This window comes from Coregonus clupeaformis, chromosome 29 (assembly GCF_020615455.1).
Source record: "Coregonus clupeaformis isolate EN_2021a chromosome 29, ASM2061545v1, whole genome shotgun sequence".
Lineage (NCBI taxonomy): Eukaryota > Metazoa > Chordata > Actinopteri > Salmoniformes > Salmonidae > Coregonus > Coregonus clupeaformis.
This window is the reverse complement of record NC_059220.1, coordinates 42,011,136-42,030,325: the sequence shown is the minus strand read 5'-3', so window position 1 is coordinate 42,030,325 and position 19,190 is coordinate 42,011,136. Positions and strand designations below refer to the sequence as shown.

At 44.0% G+C, this 19,190-nt stretch overlaps 1 protein-coding gene across 1 annotated transcript in view; it reads left to right on the top strand.

Annotated features, from left to right (window-relative positions):
• The first annotated feature begins 10,071 nt into the window (after positions 1 to 10,071).
• Positions 10,072 to 19,190, top strand: part of dync1h1 (dynein, cytoplasmic 1, heavy chain 1) — a 53,746-nt gene continuing 44,627 nt past the window's right edge. The window contains exons 1-8 of the mRNA XM_041855583.2: positions 10,072 to 10,456; positions 14,031 to 14,118; positions 14,605 to 14,778; positions 14,900 to 15,155; positions 15,414 to 15,600; positions 15,827 to 16,098; positions 17,726 to 17,953; positions 18,067 to 19,143. Of these exons, the coding sequence (XP_041711517.2) occupies positions 10,204 to 10,456; positions 14,031 to 14,118; positions 14,605 to 14,778; positions 14,900 to 15,155; positions 15,414 to 15,600; positions 15,827 to 16,098; positions 17,726 to 17,953; positions 18,067 to 19,143 (2,535 nt within the window). The 5' untranslated portion in view covers positions 10,072 to 10,203. The remainder of the gene's footprint in view (positions 10,457 to 14,030; positions 14,119 to 14,604; positions 14,779 to 14,899; positions 15,156 to 15,413; positions 15,601 to 15,826; positions 16,099 to 17,725; positions 17,954 to 18,066; positions 19,144 to 19,190) is intronic.

The following is a 19,190-nucleotide window of genomic DNA, read 5'->3' as shown; positions in this document are numbered from 1 at the left end:
TGCAGCTCCCTATTGATGCTGATGGGGAAAACAGAAGCACTCAGCCTCCTCTCCGTCTTGACTGCTGAGTTTGAGCCAGGTTTCACCCTCAGCAGCTGGGTGGTGGGTGGCTGCGCACCTTTCTTATTGGAACCCTGTGGAAACAAGAGTCGCAAAGCAAGGGTTCCCATTACTGGCCAGCAGTTCCTGCCCAAGGAAGCCGGGGATCACAATTACCCAAATTACGCATTGACAGTGGGTCAGGGATGATGTGGAGAAGTGGTTAAGGGTCGTGTTCCTCTTCCTAAACAGATCAGGTGTTTCCCTGGGAGGGAACCTGATCAGAGGCAGTGTGTGTGTGTGTGTACTGTATCTGTTGACAGAATGTGTGTGATGGAGTCCCACAGAGATAGATTATTGATAGAGCTGTCTATCCACTGGGAAACAGGCAGTGATAGTGGCCTTGTGCTGTCTCACTGTCTGTCTTCCCTCTGGTAGATGAGAGCATCTGTTTCTAAACCATCTCCATTGAAAATCTAGAAATGTGAATGAATGCATCTTCAAAGCTAAGGTGGGGATTGACTTACCCCTGAAGTATAACACATCAACAATCGTGACTAAAGAGATTTTTTATCTCTTTAATTTTTTATAAATATAACTTGAAGTTGGTTGATTACATCAAGAATCAACAAGTCTGGAAGTGTAGATTGTAATGTAGCCAGAGATGTTCTCATCTCACCCTCTGTAATATTCTAATATTTGAAGGTAGTGATAACCACCAAACACACCCCAGATATAAATCCATATTACTATGATGCACAATCATATTTGTGTAACAGTGAGTTATCATATCTTATCACTTCATTGTGATTACAGATAAAAAGTCATAACGGTCAATAGGCTTGCTGCTATGATTATCTTTTAATCAGTATTCATGATCAAACTGGTGTGTTAATTCCACAGCCCAATTTCCTGTGGATAAAGGGACTGACTACTGCTCCCTAATAATATGCTGTTTCAGTAGATATATATATTTTTAAGTCTAAATAAATGCCGTAGGACCAAAGGGAAAGACTGTAGACTGTCTAGTTCTAGTCAATATCTGACAGTCAATCAATGCACACTGACAATGTATTTATTCAAACACACTTACAATGCATAAGCTTAATATTGATTAGTAGGTTTTCTAGGAACTCTCCGTGCATGGGTCAGACAGAGGAACACTGAAGTTTCGTCCCAAATGGTACCCTATTGCCTATTTAGTGCACTACTTTTAACCAGAGCCCTATGGCCCTTGTGCACTAAACAGGGAATAGGGTGCCATTTGGGAAACACTTGACAGGATCTAAAAGGCTAAAGAGGATTCCTGATATCTCTCGTTAGGCCTGTTTGTTCTTTCCACTCACCCCAATTAACCCCAGATAAAGCCATCTATTCCTTGACTCATTGAGTATTGTACAGCTTCCAAGAAACTGCTTACTTAAAAAGAAGACACTCCACTGGGCACAAATGTCAATTCAACATCTATTCCACGTTGGTGCAACGTCATTTCATTGAAATGGCGTGGAAACAACGTCCTACTGGTTGAATCAAATTATGTTTAACCAACGTTGAATTGACGTCTGTGCCCAGTGGAGTGTCTTCTTTTTAAATAAGCAGTTTCTTGAAAGCTGTATAAGTACTCAATGAGTCAAGGAATAGATGGCTTTATCTGGGGTTAATTGGAGTGAGTGGAAAGAACAAATAGGCCTATTGAGTACTTGCACTTTAGATCCTCTCTAGCGTGACACTTCAGGCACTATAACCAGTGTGTTCCCAGTGGGACCTTCCTCTGCCTCTTCTAGAAGAATCCATGCAGTTTGTTTCACACATGAGTGAAAAAGTCCATTTAATTTCACCTTGCTTGATAAGTAAGTACTTAAGGGGTAATAACAGAACAGAACAAAACAGAATATAATACATTGAAATGGAATAAAATAGAATAGAACAGAATAGAATAGAATAGAACATACAGTACATGGTACCAAATCTGTTTTCAAATCAAAAGGTTAGTCTGTATCCCCTCTAGATGACTTTTCAACAAAAAAAGTTTTATTGCTGTGAAGTATGGTGCCAAAATCTATGTATGTATCTATCTATCTATGTATCTATCTATGTATCTATCTATGTATCTATGTATCTACCCATCTATTAGCCTTTCTTGTAGGCCTATTTTGTTTCAATCAGAACATAAACTGCATCCAGCCCACTGGTGGGCGCTGTTGAGTTTTGGCCACATGAGGATAAATTTTTTTGACTTTTCAGCTTCAGATAAGAATTGACAGAGGAGGTGTTTTTGGTGCAACATTGTATAGGCCTACTATGCTACAGTAGGCCCTATATGCTATTACATTCGGTTCTGTTATGTAAAATGCTAATGAGTCATTATGTGATCTTGCGAGACATTGATTCAGCTTTGATCTAACTTTACTAAACGAGCACCATTGTGAGAAGTGATAATCTTCTATTTGTACTAATAATGATGAGTAGGACTATTAGGTGTAGGCAACAGACACACAGATCTGTTGGGTGGTATGCGAATTGGAGTGGGTCTAGGGTTTCCGGGATTATGGTGTTGATGTGAGCCATGACCAGCCTTTCAAAGCACTTCATGGCTACCGACGTGAGTGCTACGGGCGGTAGTCATTTAGGCAGGTTACCTTCGCTTTCTTGGGCACAGGGACTATGGTGGTCTGCTTGAAACATGTAGGTATTACAGACTTGGTCAGGGAGAAGTTGAAAATGTCAGTGAAGACACTTGCCAGTTGGTCCGCGCATGCTCTGAATACACATCCAGGTAATCCGTCTGGCCCCGCAGCCTTGTGAATGTTGACCTGTTTAAAGGACTTCCTCACATCGGCTACGGAGAGCGTGATCACACAGTCGTTCGGAACAGCTGGTGCTCTCACGCATGCTTCAGTGTTGCTTGCCTCAAAGCGAACATAAAAGTAATTTAGCTCGCATCACTGGGCAGCTCGCGGCTGGGTTTCCCTTTGTAGTCCGTAATAGTTTGCAAGCCCTGCCACATCCGACGAGCATCACAGCCGGTGAAGTAGGATTCAATCTTAGTGCTGTTTTGACGCTTTGCCTGTTTGATGGTTCGTCTGAGGGCATAGCAGGATTTATTATAAGCGTCTGGATTAGTGTCCCGCTCCTTGAAAGCGGCAGCTCTAACCTTTAGCTCGGTGCGGATGTTGCCTGTAATCCATGGCTTCTGGTTGGGATATGTAAGTACGGTCACTGTGGGGACTCCGTCGTCGATGCACTTATTGATGAAGCCGGTGACTGAGGTGGTATACTCCTCAATGCCATTGGATGAATCCTGGAACATATTCCAGTCTGTGCTAGCAAAACATCCTGGTTTAGTTTTTGCTTGTAAGCAAGAATCAGGAGGATAGAATTATAGTCAGATTTGCCAAATGGAGGGTGAGGGAGAGCTTTGCATGCGTCTCTGTGTGTGGAGTAAAGGTGGTCTAGAGTTTTTTTTTCCTCTGGTGACATGCTGGTAGAAATTAGGTAAAAACTGATTTAAGTTTGCCTGCATTAAAGTCCCTGGCCAATAGGAGCACCGCTTCTGGATGAGCATTTTCTTGTTTGCTTATAGCCCTATACAGCTCGTTGAGTGCGGTCATAGTGCCAGCATCAGTTTTTGGTGGTAAATAGACTGCTACGAAAAATATAGATGAAAACTCTCTTGGTAAATAGTGTGGTCTACAGTTTATCATGAGGTACTCTACCTCAGGCGAGCAATACCTCGAGACCTCCTTAATATTAGACATTGCACACCAGCAATAACCAGCTGTTATTGACAAATAGACACACACCACCACTCCTCGTCTTACCAGACGTAGCTGTTCTATCCTGCCGATGCACAGAAAACCCAGCCAATTGCATATTATCCGTGTCGTCGTTCAGCCACGACTCAGTGAAACACAAGATATTACAGTTTTTAATGTCCCGTTGGTAGGATAGTCTCGAGTGGAGATCATCTAGTTTATTTTCCAGTGATTGCACATTGGCCAATAGAACGGATGGTAGGGGCGGGTTACCCACTCAATGACTAATTCTCACAAGGCATCCCAATCTCCGCCCCCTGTATTTATGTATTGTCTTCATGCGAATGACGGGGATTTGGGCCTGGTCTCGGAGAAGCAGTATATCATTCGCGTCGGACTCATTAAAGAAAAAATCTTCGTCCTGTTCGAGGTGAGTAATCGCTGTTCTGATGTCCAGATGCTCTTTTCGGTCATAAGAGACGGTAGCAGCAACATTATGTACAAAATAAGTTACAAACAATGCTAAAAAACACACAAAATGGCACAGTTGGTTAGGAGCCCATAAAACGGATGACTGCCCATAAAACGGCAGCCATCCCCTCCGTTGCTATTATATCATGGACAACAAGACATCAAGGTCCACACAAATAATAACAGCAAGGCCAACTGAATATGTTTGAGTGCATGTATGGCAGTATTTACATATGTGCAGTGGTAGAAAAAGTACTAAATTGTCATTCTTGAGTAAAAGTAAAGATACCTTAATAGAAAATTACTCAAGTAAAAGTGAAAGTCAGCCAGTAAATTACTACTTGAGTAAAAGTCTAAAAGTATTTGGTTTTAAATATACTTCAGCAATTGCTAAAATGTACTTAAGTATCAAAAGTAAAAGTAAAAGTATAAACCATTTCAAATTCCTTATTTTAAGCAAACCAGACGGCACAATTGTCTTGTCTTTTTTTATTGACAGATACCCAGGGGCACACTCCAACACTCAGGCATAATTTATAAATGAAGCATTTGTGTTTAGTGAGTCCGCCGGATCAGAGGCAGTAGGGATAACCAGGGATGTTCTCTTGATAAGTGTGTGAATTTAACCATTTTTTGTCCTGCTAAGCATTTTACTTTTGGGTGTCAGGGAAAATGTGTGGAGTAAAAAGTACATAATTTTCTTTAGGAATGTAGTGAAGTAAAGATAGTCAAATATATCAATAGTAAAGTAAAGTACAGATACCCAAAAAAACTGCTTAAGTAGTACTTTAAAGTATTTTTACTTAAGTACTTTATACTACTGCGTGTGTACAATTGAAGTCGGAAGTTTACATACACTTAGGTTGGCTTCATTAAAACTCGTTTTTCAACCACTCCACAAATTTCTTGTTAACAAACTATAGTTTTGGCAAGTCGGTTAGGACATCTACTTTGTGCATGACATAAGTAATTTTTCCAACAATTGTTTACAGACAGATTATTTCACTTATAATTCACTGTATCACAATTCCAGTGGGTCAGATGTTTAAATACACTAAGTTGACTGTGCCTTTAAACAGCTTGGAAAATTCCAGAAAATGATGTCATGGCTTTAGAAGCTTCTGATAGGATAATTGACATCATTTGAGTCAATTGGAGGTGTACCTGTGGATGTATTTCAAGGCCTACATTCAAACAGTGCCTCTTTGTTTGACATCATGGGAAAATCAAAAGAAATCAGCCAAGACCTCAGAAAGAAATTGTAGACCTCCACAAGTCTGGTTCATCCTTGGGAGCAATTTCCAAATGCCTGAAGGTACCACGTTCATCTCTACAAACAATAGTACGCAAGTATAAACACCATGGGACCACGCAGCCATCATACCGCTCAGGAAGGAGACGCGTTCTGTCTCCTAGAGATGAACATACTTTGGTGCGAAAAGTGCAAATTAATCCCAGAACAACAGCAAAGGACCTTGTGAAGATGCTGGAGGAAACAGGTACAAAAGTATCTATATCCACAGTAAAACGAGTCCTATATCGACATAACCTGAAAGGCCGCTCAGCAAGGAAGAAGCCACTGCTCCAAAAACGCCATAAAAAAGCCAGACTACGGTTTGCAACTGCACATGGGGAAATGTCCTCTGGTCTGATGAAACAAAAATAGAACTGTTTGGCCATAATGACCATCGTTATGTTTGGAGGAAAAAGGGGGAGCTTGCAAGCCAAAGAACACCAGCCCAACCGTGAAGCACGGGGGAGGCAGCATCATGCTGTGGGGATGCTTTACTGCAGGAGGGACTGGTGCACTTCACAAAATAGATGGCATCATGAGGAAGGAAAATTATGTGGATATATTGAAGCAACATCTCAAGACATCAGTCAGGAAATTAAAGCTTGGTCGCAAATGGGTCTTCCAAATGGACAATGACCCCAAGCATACTTCCAAAGTTGTGGCAAAATGGCTTAAGGACAACAAAGTCAAGGTATTGGAGTGGCCATCACAAAGTCCTGACCTCAATCCTATTGAACATTTGTGGGCAGAACTGAAAAAGCGTGTGCGAGCAAGGAGGCCTACAAACCTGACTCAGTTACACCAGCTCTGTCAGGAGGAATGGGCCAAAATTCACCCAACTTATTGTGGGAAGGTGGTGGAAGGCTAACCGAAATGTTTGACCCAAGTTAAACAATTTAAAGGCAATGCTACCAAATACTAATTGAGTATATGTCAATTTCTGACCCACTGGGAATATGATGAAAGAAACAAAAGCTTAAATAAATCATTCTCTCTACTATTATTCTGACATTTCACATTCTTAAAATAAAGTGGTGATCCTAACTGACCTAAAACAGGGAATTGTTACTAGGATTAAATGCCAGGAATTGTGAAAAACTGAGTTTGAATGTATTTGGATAAGGTGTATGTAAACTTCCGACTTCAACTGTATGTGTGTGTGTCCATGTATGTGCATTTGAATGAGAGTGTGTGTATATGAATGTGTACAAACACCTGCACTGCATCAGCCTCAGGCAAACAGGCATTAGCTGTAACAATACTGCCCCTCAGGGTCATTCAAACATACTTTTTGTTTTGTTTTATTTTAACTTATTTTTTTTACTTTTAAGCTTGTGACTTTTCAAACTTGTTGGATGCATTTGCAGTTTGTTTTGGTTGTGTTTCGGATTATGTTGTGCCCAATAGAAATGAATGGTAAATAATGTATTTTGGAGTCACTTCTATTGTAAATAAGAATATAATATGTTTCTGAACACTTCTACATTAGTGTGGATGCTACCATGATTACGGATAATCATGAATGATCGTGAATTATGATGAGTGAGAAAGTTAGAGGCATAAAGAGCATACCATACCCCCTAACCTCCCCTGTTATTGGTAACGGTGAGAGGTTAGCATGTTTTGGGGGTATGTTATTTGTGTCTATAACTTTCTCACTCATCATTATTCACAATTCATTCAAATCAGTGCTTGATTTGGGCAGGAAGTACCGGCACCTCAAATGTTCTACTGCTTGAGCTCCTGTTCCTCTTATAGAATATTAGCTCAAAAGTATTGTGGAGGTCCTGCACCTAAATACACCTTCAAATTCAGGGGACTAGATCCATAAAGTGCTTTGATTTCTAAACGGTAAAACAGATGTGTATGAAAATACCCTCAAATAAAAGGTGACATTCTGTCCTTATATGAAAGATTTGATCTCAAATCCAAAAATGCTGGAGTATAGAGCCAAATTAAACATTTTAGCTTCACTGTCCAAATAAATACAGAGGGGACTGTATAGAGAGAGATACTTTCAAACTCATTAGGCTATTTCAGCTATGAATCCTAAGAGTTTTGTTATTCAATAGTATTTGTATAGCCTACTCACCTTATCTTTTTTCCCTTTATTGGGCATTTTTCGGCGAGGAGTCGGAACCCCCACATCCTCCTGAATACTTTGTTCGCTCATTCCCTCAATGCCTCTTTGCTCACCCTGTGACAAAAGCAGCCCATACAGTGGTATTGTCTTGTGCACTGTACACATCTCTGTGGACTGTTTTTGGTCCATAGAGGTTTGATTCATTGACATCGGTCATGTGACTTTTAAGTCCCTCCACAGTCTCCACCTCATTGACAGTTACTGCACTGTCATAATCCTCACCTTGTCAGCTCAATAGGGGTGTCAGACAGACAGAGAGTATGGGAGCGTTTGAGTGGTAAGGCTAAAGCAAACGACTCTAGGCGAAAGTTGAGGAGTGAAGTCAGGGGAGGTGTATCTGCGACAGCCGAAAGTCGGAAACTAATGTGGTTTTCCAATAGTAAGGCTCAGATCAACATGGCAGTGTTGCCATTATTTACAAAGGTTTGTATTGTCTCCAACCCCCATATCACACACTCACAAACTGAAATAATATGTGTGTACATTGTACAATCAATTAGTGAGAGTGCCTCAAACATCACAATGGACACGTTCGAGTAGATCACTTTTGTCAAGTCGGTGGCCATTGTTGGTCACTGCCTTCCAAAGTGTGTTGCATTATGGGAACATATGCTGCATTCAAAACAACTGGGATCTCAGAAATCTCTGACTTCCGACTTCAGTGCATTCATGACAACTGGAAACTAAAAAAAATTTAATAATTCTGACTGGGAAAGTTTTTGGGAACGGTCATCCAACTCGGAATTCCAAGTCGGAAACTCAGGCATCTTTCTAGAGCTCTGACTTTCCGACCTGAAGATCACTGAAGTCATGATTTGACCTCGTTTTTCTTCTGAGTTCTGTTGTCTTGAAAGCACCAAAATATTGTCCAACTTACGCCTACATGACGACTGCATGAACTTTACAAAAACCATGTGATCAAAGGTCATGAAGTTTTGACTGCAGTCGACTGCAAGTTTTTGCTCTTCACCAACTTCCACCTGCCATCGGCTGCATTGTGGGAGGCTGAAATGTCAACCAATCATTAGGGTGTTTGTTTGACTCAAGCGAGTGACGAAAGACGTGACAGAAACACGAACCAACTTCTGCGTGATTCATGGACAAATGAATGTAATATTTGAGGCTCTCTCTAACAAATTGATAGTACAATGTATTTTAAAAAATAGAACAATATATTTACAGTTTGTGAGTGTGCGTTATGGGGGTTGGAAACATGTTAATTTTGCAGATGCACCTCCCCTGATTGCTTCAGCCTTACCACTCAAACTAGCCCATAATTTGCATATCTCCAACAGAGAAGGACGGGTTCATTGTATTGGCTGTAATGGAATTAATGGAACGGTATCAAACATGTTTGACTCCATTCCATTTATGCCATTCCAAAATTGTTTGACTTGCGCCTCCCACCAGCCTCCTCTGATACCCACCAGCCTCCTCTGATATCCACCAGCCTCCTCTGATATCCACGGTATACATTAATCACAGCGAAGTTGGTTCCTGTTTCAGTAATGTCTTTGGTCATGTTCGCATGAGTCAAACAAAAATTAAATAAATGATTGGTTGACAATAGAGCCTCCCACAATGCAGGTGATGGCTGCAGGATGAAGTTGGTGAAGAGCAACTACAGAAACTTGCTGTTGACTGCAGTCAAAACTTCATCACATTTGATCACATTATTTTTGTAAAGTTCATGCAGACGACATTTAGGCGCAAGTCGGACAATTATTTTCCCCATAATGCAACACACTTTGAAAGGTTGGTCACCGACTTGACAAACGTGATCCACTCAAACGCGCCCTGTGTGATAGACAGGCTATATCAAGTCAGTCTGTTCTATGTTGTAATATGTCATAAAACGACAGTAAATGACAAATATTTATGTTAGGGAACGCGTACTCTGAAGTGCGCATGTGCAATAACTCAATTCGCCGTTGCAGTCCTTATAAACAACGCAATTTTTAGAAACTTTGGCAAAATGTAAAGTCTACTAAACTTAGTCCACTCTGTTCGTAACATATTCTAGTTTTGGGAACAGAACTGTAGTGAGATCAAATGTTTCGTCGATGATTACATTTGCAGAATGTCGGCCAAAATCCATCTCGTTCCATCTTCTCCCACTGCCGGCCACTGGGCTTCCTCTCACTACCATATTTGGTAGTGAGTGGAAACGCCAAGCGGATGCTTCACATTTATACATCCGGTGAAATATCTGTCTCATTGTTCTATCTGTGGTTTAACCTTTCCCATCAGCCAACTCCCATTTCCCCTTTGACCGTCTAAATTGCATTGTGGGTAGCGAAGTACTCTTATCGGACATAGCCGTCGATTTATCTCTTCAATATTCGTCCTCCGGTACTACAAGTACCAGCATGCACTGTATTAATACCTTTGAAGGAGTAGCTGCCATCGATTACAGTCCCACTGACACAGCACCTGTGGATGTGCTTTGACATCTATTTTGTCCACTGTTGAGTCTACACGACCGATCGTTGTTCCGGAAAATGTCCGACGGCGGCGTGGGCGACGATACCTCCGGCACCATTGAGGTGTCAGCTGCCGTCCAAACGGTTGCTGATGCCGCGGTGCTGCAGAAGCATATTCGTAAACTTGTCCCCCTGCTCCTGGAAGATGGCGGCGAGGCTCCGACCTCCTTGGAAACCGCTCTAGAAGAGAAGAGCTCCATAGAGCAGATGAGAAAGTTTCTCTCAGACCCCCAAATTCACACCATTTTGGTCGAGAGACGCACTCTCAAAGGTTAGTCTGATTCAAGTAGCTAGCTAACTAGTTGGCAATAAATAGCTTCTTCGCGGGCTAGCTAGCTAATAGCTAACGTGCCTGTCAAATGAAATGCTGTTTACTGACAGTTTTACCAAAGACGGAACAGCAGGGTACCCCAACTGGCCAGCGGGTGGTTTTATTTATTAGCGTTCCTTTGATATAAAGTTGTTTTTGACAAATGTCAGTTTGTTACTTTTTGAATTAATAACATGTTAAGCTACTAAAGACATTGGTTCGAATCTAGGTTGTGCCTTTAGAGCTTGAGAAAATTAACTAAGGAATACTTTTTCACTTCTTTTCATTGACTTCTCAAACCCCGGCCTGGTCTGCTTCGCAAGCGTTCTTGGACACACAAGCTACATTCCTTGCCAAATTATGAGTTTTATCACATTCAAATTAGACTGGTTGACTGAAGTAGGGAAATATGTGTTCCAACAACGAGCTGCAGTTTCGGAATAATAAAAAAAAAAAATAAAAAATGGTCATTTAGCAGACGCTCTTATCCAGAGCGACTTACAGGAGCAATTAGGGTTAAGTGCCTTGCTCAAGGGCACATCGACAGATTTTTCACCTAGTCGGCTTGGGGATTAGAACCAGCGACCTTTCGGTTACTGGTCCAACGCTCTTAACCACTAAGCTACCTGCCGCCCTATTAGTCCCTGTCTAATTTCCGTTTAGGCTACTTTGCGTTTGTCACTAGTTAGCACAAACACAAAGTCAAAATTGGCTATATCGTAAAAATATTGAAAGTTTTAGAGTTAATTTCTGACATGGGCTAATTGTGACTATCAGTGACTGACATAAGAGAAACTGCTGATGCACAACCACATTTCGAAATTGCACCTTGTGTATTCTACTATTCTAAATTGCAACAGTAAATTGAGACCCCAACTGAGTAAAAAAAAATATATATATTTCCTAGGCTATAACCCCCCTAAACATAGACAGGTTCCACACTGAAAATATGCAAAAACATTTGTTTGATAAAGACAGAGTATTTATCAGAATAATTAAGCTTAGGCCTACTCATCAAATGGATATCATGGCTGTCATCCTCATGCAGTGTTCAATGTGGAATTGTTAATCCATTTAGACAATTCCAAAGAACAGGCAGAATATACTAAAGCTGACATTTCAAAAAGACAGATTTAGTTTTGTAACCCTGAGAAATGTAAACTTGCCAAATTGAGCCCCATTTTCAAATGATCACTCTGTGAGAATAACTGTCCCAGACGTGAGATGCACATCACTTCGCACTATTCTGTTATATTTTATTCTGTTATATTACATCATGTTTTTTTACAATAAAATAATGTCTTGACTGTGATAAGGGATCGGGAAATAAGAGTGTCTTAGTCTGCTAAATTAACAAAACAAGGCTATTCCATTGCACAGTCATAGGCTTCTACAAGCAAGCGCCACTGCTGAGGTTACTACCTTTTTGAAGATTGTCTTCCATGATATAATATAACCACTCAATATTACGGTTTCAATAAATTAATCTTAAATGGCACTTGTTTTGTTATTGTCTGTGTGTGTACAGTGCATTCGGAAAGTATTCAGACTCCTTGACTTTTTCCACATTTTGTTACGTTACAGCCTTATTCTAAAATTGATTAAATAGTTTTTCCCCCTCAATCTACACACTACCCCATAATAACAAAGCAAAAACAGGTTTTTAGAAGTGTTTGCAAATTTATGAGAAAGATCAAATGGAAATATCACATTTACATAAGTATTCAGACCCTTTACTCAGTACTTGGTTGAAGCACATTTGGCAGTGATTACAGCCTGGAGTCTTCTTGGGTATGACGCTACAAGCTTGGCACACCTGTATTTGTGGAGTTTCTCCCATTTCTTCTCTGCAGATCCTCTCAAGCTCTGTCAGGTTGGATGGGGAGCATCGCTGCACAGCTATTTTCAGGTCTCTCCAGAGATGTTCGATCGGGTTCAAGTCCGGGCTCTGGCTGGGCCACTCAAGGACATTCAGAGACTTCTCCCGAAGCCACTCCTGCGTTGTTTTGGCTGTGTGCTTAGGGTCGTTGTCCTGTTGGAAGGTGAACCTTTGCCCCCAGTCTGAGGTCTAGAGCGCTCTGGAGCAGGTTTTCATCAAGGATCTCTCTGTACTTAGCTCCGTTCATTTTTCCCTTGATCCTGACTAGTCTCCCATTCCCTGCAGCTGAAAAACATCCCCACAGCATGATGCTGCCACCACCATGCTTCACCATAGGGATGGTGCCAGGTTTCCTCCAGATGTGACGCTTGGCATTCAGGCCAAAGAGTTCAATCTTGGTTTCATCCAACCATAGAATCTTGTTTCTCATGGTCTGAGAGTCCTTTAAGTGTCTTTTGGCAAACTCCAAGCGGGCTGTCGTGCCTTTTACAGAGGAGTGGCTTCCATCTGGCCAATCTACCATAAAGGCCTGATTTGATGGAGTGCTGCAGAGATTGTTTTCCTTCTGGAAGGTTCTCCCATCTTCACAGAGGAACTGGTCACCTCCCTGACCAAGGCCCTTCTCCCCGGATTGCTCAGTTTGGCCGGGCGGCCAGCGATAGGAAGAGTCTTGGTGGTTTCAAACTTCTTCCATTTAAGAGTGATGAAGGCCACTGTGTTCTTGGGGACCTTCAATGCTGCAGACGTTTTTTGGTACCCTTGCCCAGATATGTGCCTCGACACAGTCCTGTCTCGGAGCTCTACGGACAATTCCTTCGACCTCATGGCATGGTTTTTGCTCTGACATGCACTGTCAACTGTGGGACCTTATATAGACAGGTGTGTGCCTTTTCAAAATCATGTCCAACCAAGTTGTAGAAACATCTCAAGGATGATCAATGGAAACAGGATGCACCTGACCTCAATTTCGAGTCTCGTAGCAAAGGGTCTGAATACTTCTGTAAAGAAGGTATTTAAGTTTTTTTGTTTTTTTGATACATTTGCAAAAATTGTCAACCTGTTTTCGCTTTGTCATTATGGGGTGTTGTGTGTAGATTGAGGGGAAAAAAAATGCAATCCCATTTAAGAATAAGGCTGTAAAGTAACAATGTGTAAAAAGTCAAGGTGTCTGAATACTTTCCGAATGCACTCTATGGAGTCCAGAACACTTACTTCGGAAGCGTTGTTGAAGTCATCGCCGGTGGAGTTGTTAAATCTTTTGGCGGGCTGTTTGGCAGAGACCCCAGTGTCTTGGTTCTTGTGGCCAGCCTGAGTTGAGGAATCCCCGCAATCCATGTCGCGGTTAGAATAGTAGTGTTTGTCATAATGGGGTATTGTGTGTAGATTGAGAGAATTAAAAGATAAATCCATTTTAGAATAAGGCTGTAACGTAACAAAATGTGGAAACCGTGAAGGGGTCTGAATACTCTCCTAATGTGCACTGTATATGACAAACATTACCCGTTGTCATTTGAATACATTTAGAATTGTATTATTGGAATATCTACATCTTTGTGTCGCTAAATCTTTTGCTTAAGGTAATGTAGGTTCAATGCATACACCATTTTTTTTGCTAATGTGCTTTCACTGACTGGCATTCTGTTTTAAAATCATCAGAGGATGTTGGGGATGAAGGAGAGGAAGAGAAGGAGTGCATCTCTTACAACATCAACATTGACATCCACTATGGGCTCAAGTCTAACAGGTAAGAACTTTCGACTCCGTGATACAGGAAGTAAACGGCAGTATCAGGCCGACTTCCGCAACAACAAGGAGCGAGAAGCTTATCTTCTCCCCAGTTGTTGGAACGCTATCATGTTGTAGGAGAGACGCGTACCCGTGCACACGCGCAGATACTGAGTGTGTCGTCATGCGCTCTGCAATATCCTTGGTTCACCCTGCTGCTCATCTTATCTGGAGTCTGTTTAAAGCCCTGAGTCATCCTCGACTACAAAATCACCATGTGATTTCCATTTCAAGATTGTGATGGCATATGATATCCATTTTGAGATGGACCAGTGATAGACTGTGTCTTTTCCCAGTTAGATAGGCCTGCCCTGCTTGTTACCTTTTTCTGTGTATCAAACTGTGATGGAACATAGTTCCCAACATTTAATAATAATCCATCAACTAGCCTAAATCCCTGTTTATTCATACAAGGATTATTACATTTTCCAACTTTGTTTTTCAGTCTGGCTTTCATCAAGAGGACTGGAGTGATTGACGCTGACAAGCCCATATCGACCCAGGTGCGCGTGTTGACTCTGAGCGAGGATTCTCCCTACGAGACCCTGCACTCTTTTATCAGCAATGCCGTTGCTCCCTTCTTCAAGTCCTATATCCGGGAGTCTGGAAAGGCAGACAGGTAATCCTGGAACTAAGTAGACTAACATGATAGTTTTGTAAAACTGTTCTATGTTTTCATATTTTGTGCATCTTGTTTATATCCAGAGGGTAAATAATGCCTCCATTTTGTTCTGGTCCAGGGATGGTGACAAGATGGCTCCCTCTGTGGAGAAGAAGATTGCCGAGCTGGAGATGGGCCTGCTCCACCTGCAGCAGAACATCGAGATCCCAGAGATCAGCCTCATCATCCACCCCATCATCCTCAACATCGCCAAGGCAAGCTACGGGCGCGGCGAGAAGCCCAAGGTCACCGACTTCGGCGACAAGGTGGAGGACCCCACCTTCCTCAACCAGCTGCAGTCGGGGGTCAACCGTTGGATCCGGGAAATCCAGAAGGTGAGGGTCAAAACGATTACTTGTCTGAGAAATTGGGTGCCAGGTAGTGTTTGGTAGTAGGCCATACCCAAGCAAAACGTTTGCAACGAAAAACACAATCAGTTAGTATCTCCCCCGTCTCACTCCATTTCTAAGCGTTTTCCATCGACTGAACACAACTTTGGCTTTTTGGTTGCATTTGGCATCTCTTAATGTGGTTTTCGTGTCCACTCTGGCTAGTTTGAATGGTTGGTTTGAATACGTTCCTCTTCCTGTCAGGTGACCAAGCTGGACCGAGATCCGGCCTCTGGGACGGCCCTGCAGGAGATCAGCTTCTGGCTGAACCTGGAGCGCGCCCTGAACCGCATCCAGGAGAAGAGGGAAAGCCCCGAGGTGCTGCTCACCCTGGACATCCTGAAGCACGGCAAGCGGTTCCACGCCACCGTCAGTTTCGACACTGACACCGGTGAGTTCTGTTCCATGGAACAATCGCCAAACGTTTGTACCAGATTTAATTCCTCTTTATGAATCGGAACCCTTTTCTATTTAAAAAAAATTAATAAGACCTGTAACTCAATCCTTCAGTCAATATACATGATCTACTTTATGAATGTCATCACTACTTTAGAACTTGCAATTATTTTATTAGGCTTAATGACTTTAATATGTTTCCCCCCCCATCTATTTCCCAGGTCTGAAGCAGGCAGTGGAGACCGTGAATGACTACAACCCCCTGATGAAGGACTTCCCCCTGAACGATCTGCTGTCGGCCACCGAGCTGGACAAGATACGCCAGGCGCTGGTGGCCATCTTCACCCATCTGAGGAAGATCCGTAACACCAAGTACCCCATCCAGCGGGCCCTGCGGTTGGTGGAGGCCATCTCCCGAGACCTCAGCTCCCAGGTCCTCAAAGTGCTGGGCACCAGGAAGCTCATGCACGTAGCCTATGAGGAGTTTGAGAAGGTGAGTCTACAATGGCGGCTGCTACAAATACTCCATACATTCCTGTACTCTCCTATATAAACTCAGCAAAAAAAGAAACGTCCCTTTTTCAGGACCCTGTCTTTCAAAGATCATTCATAAAAATCCAAATAACTTCACAGATCTTCATTGTAAAGGGTTTAAACACTGTTTCCCATGCTTGTTCAATGAACATGCACCTGTGGAACGGTCGTTAAGACACTAACAGCTTACAGACGGTAGGCAATTAAGGTCACAGTTATGAAAACTTAGGACACTAAAGAGGCCTTTCTACGGACTCTGAAAAACACCAAAAGAAAGATGCCCAGGGTCCCTGCTCATCAGCGTGAACGTGCCTTAGGCATGCTGCAAGGAGGCATGAGGACTGCAGATGTGGCCAGGGCAATACATTTCAAGGTCCGTACTGTGAGACTTCTAAGACAGCGCTACAGGGAGACAGGACGGACAGCTGATCGTCCTCGCAGCGGCAGACAACGTGTAACAACACCTGCACAGGATCGGTACATCCGAACATCACACCTGCGGGACAGGTACAGGATGGCAACAACAACTGCCCGAGTTACACCAGGAATGCACAATCCCTCCATCAGTGCTCAGACTGTCCGCAATAGGCTGAGAGAGGCTGGACTGAGGGCTTGTAGGCCTGTTGTAAGGCAGGTCCTCACCAGACATCACTGGCAACAACGTCCCCTATGGGCTCAAACCCACCGTCGCTGGACCAGACAGGACTGGCAAAAAGTGCTCTTCACTGACGAGTCGCGGTTTTGTCTCACCGGTGATGGTCGGATTCGCGTTTATCATCGAAGGAATGAGCGTTACACCGAGGCCTGTACTCTGGAGCGGGATCGATTTGGTGGAGGGTCCGTCATGGTCTGGGGTGGTGTGTCACAGCATCATCGGACTGAGCTTGTTGTCATTGCAGGCAATCTCAACGCTGTGCGTTACAGGGAAGACATCCTCCTCCCTCATGTGGTACCCTTCCTGCAGGCTCATCCTGACATGACCCTCCAGCATGACAATGCCACCAGCCATACTGCTCATTCTGTGCGTGATTTCCTGCAAGACAGGAATGTCAGTGTCCTGCCATGGCCAGCGAAGAGCTCGGATCTCAGTCCCATTTAGCACGTCTGGGACCTGTTGGATTGGAGGGTGAGAGCTAGGTCCATTCCCCCCCCAGAAATATCCGGTAACTTGCAGGTGCCTTGGTGGAAGAGTTGGGTAACATCTCACAGCAAGAACTGGAAAATCTGGTGCAGTCCATTGGAGGATATGCACTGCAGTACTTAATGCAGCTGGTGGCCACACCAGAAACTGTTACTTTTGATTTTGACCCCCCTTTTGTTTAGGGACACATTATTCAATTTCTGTTAGTCACATGTCTGTGGAACTTGTTCAGTTTATGTCTGTTGTTGAATCTTGTTATGTTCATACAAATATTTACACGTTAAGTTTGTTGAAAATAAACGCAGTTGACAGTGAGAGGACGTTTCATTTTGATGAGTTTAGTTATACTGTTAATGACTTGACTTAATGATATCAGGTGACATGATTTAATAACATTTAGATGACATGAGTTAAAAAGTTGATACTCATTTTTATCTCATTGCAGGTGATGGTGGCTTGCTTCGAGGTCTTTCAGACCTGGGAGGACGAGTATGAGAAGCTGCAGGTCCTGCTGAGAGACATTGTGAAGAGGAAGAGGGAGGAAAACCTGAAGATGGTGTGGCGCCTTAGCCCAGCCCACCGCAAGCTCCAGGCCCGCCTGGACCACATGAGGCGCTTCCGCCGGCAGCACGAGCAACTGAGGGCTGTCATCGTTCGTGTACTCAGGCCTCAAGTAAGACACAGACAGAGAGATTGGCCAATGGCTAGAGCCCTCAAGCCTATATCTAGACTAAAAACCTCATAGGTCATTGCTGAAGGTTTTCTTTCTCTTCTTGCCTTGTTAAGGTGTCTGCTGTGCCCCAGCACGCCCCAGGCGAGGTGGTGGAGCCCACCGAGATGAAGGTGGCGGAGGTGCTGTTCGACGCAGCAGACGCCAATGCCATCGAGGAGGTGAACTTGGCCTACGAGAACGTGAAGGAAGTGGACGGCCTGGATGTGTCCAAGGAGGGCATGGAGGCCTGGGAGGCAGCCATGAAGCGCTATGATGAGCGCATCGACCGCGTGGAGACTCGCATCACCGCCCGCCTCCGCGACCAACTGGGCACGGCCAAGAACGCCAACGAGATGTTCCGAATCTTCTCGCGCTTCAATGCCCTGTTCGTGCGCCCCCACATCCGTGGCGCCATCCGCGAGTACCAGACGCAGCTCATCCAGCGCGTCAAGGACGACATCGAATCGCTGCACGACAAGTTCAAGGTGCAGTACCCGCAGAGCCAGTCGTGCAAGATGAGCCACGTGCGCGACCTGCCTCCGGTGTCGGGCTCCATCATCTGGGCCAAGCAGATCGACCGGCAGCTGACCGCCTACATGAAGCGCGTGGAAGACGTGCTGGGCAAAGGCTGGGAGAACCACGTGGAGGGCCTCAAGCTGAAGCAGGACGGCGACAGCTTCCGCGCCAAGCTCAACACCCAGGAGATCTTCGACGATTGGGCGCGTAAGGTGCAGCAGCGCAACCTGGGCGTGTCGGGCCGCATCTTCACCATCGAGACCAGCCGGGCCCGCGGTCGCACAGGAAACATGCTGAAGCTCAAGGTCAACTTCTTGCCCGAGATCATCACACTCTCTAAGGAGGTGCGCAACCTCAAGTGGCTGAGCTTCCGCGTGCCGCTGGCCATTGTCAACAAGGCGCACCAGGCCAACCAGCTCTACCCGTTCGCCATCTCCCTGATCGAGAGCGTGCGCACGTACGAGCGCACCTGCGAGAAGGTGGAAGAGCGCATCTCCATCTCCCTGCTGGTGGCCGGCCTGAAGAAGGAGGTGCAGGCCCAGGTCACCGAGGGCATCGCCCTGGTCTGGGAGTCCTACAAACTGGACCCCTACGTCCAGCGCCTGGCCGAGACGGTCTTCAATTTCCAGGAAAAGGTCAGTGTTTTAGAACCATAAGGTGGGATCTCACCTCACCTTAAAAT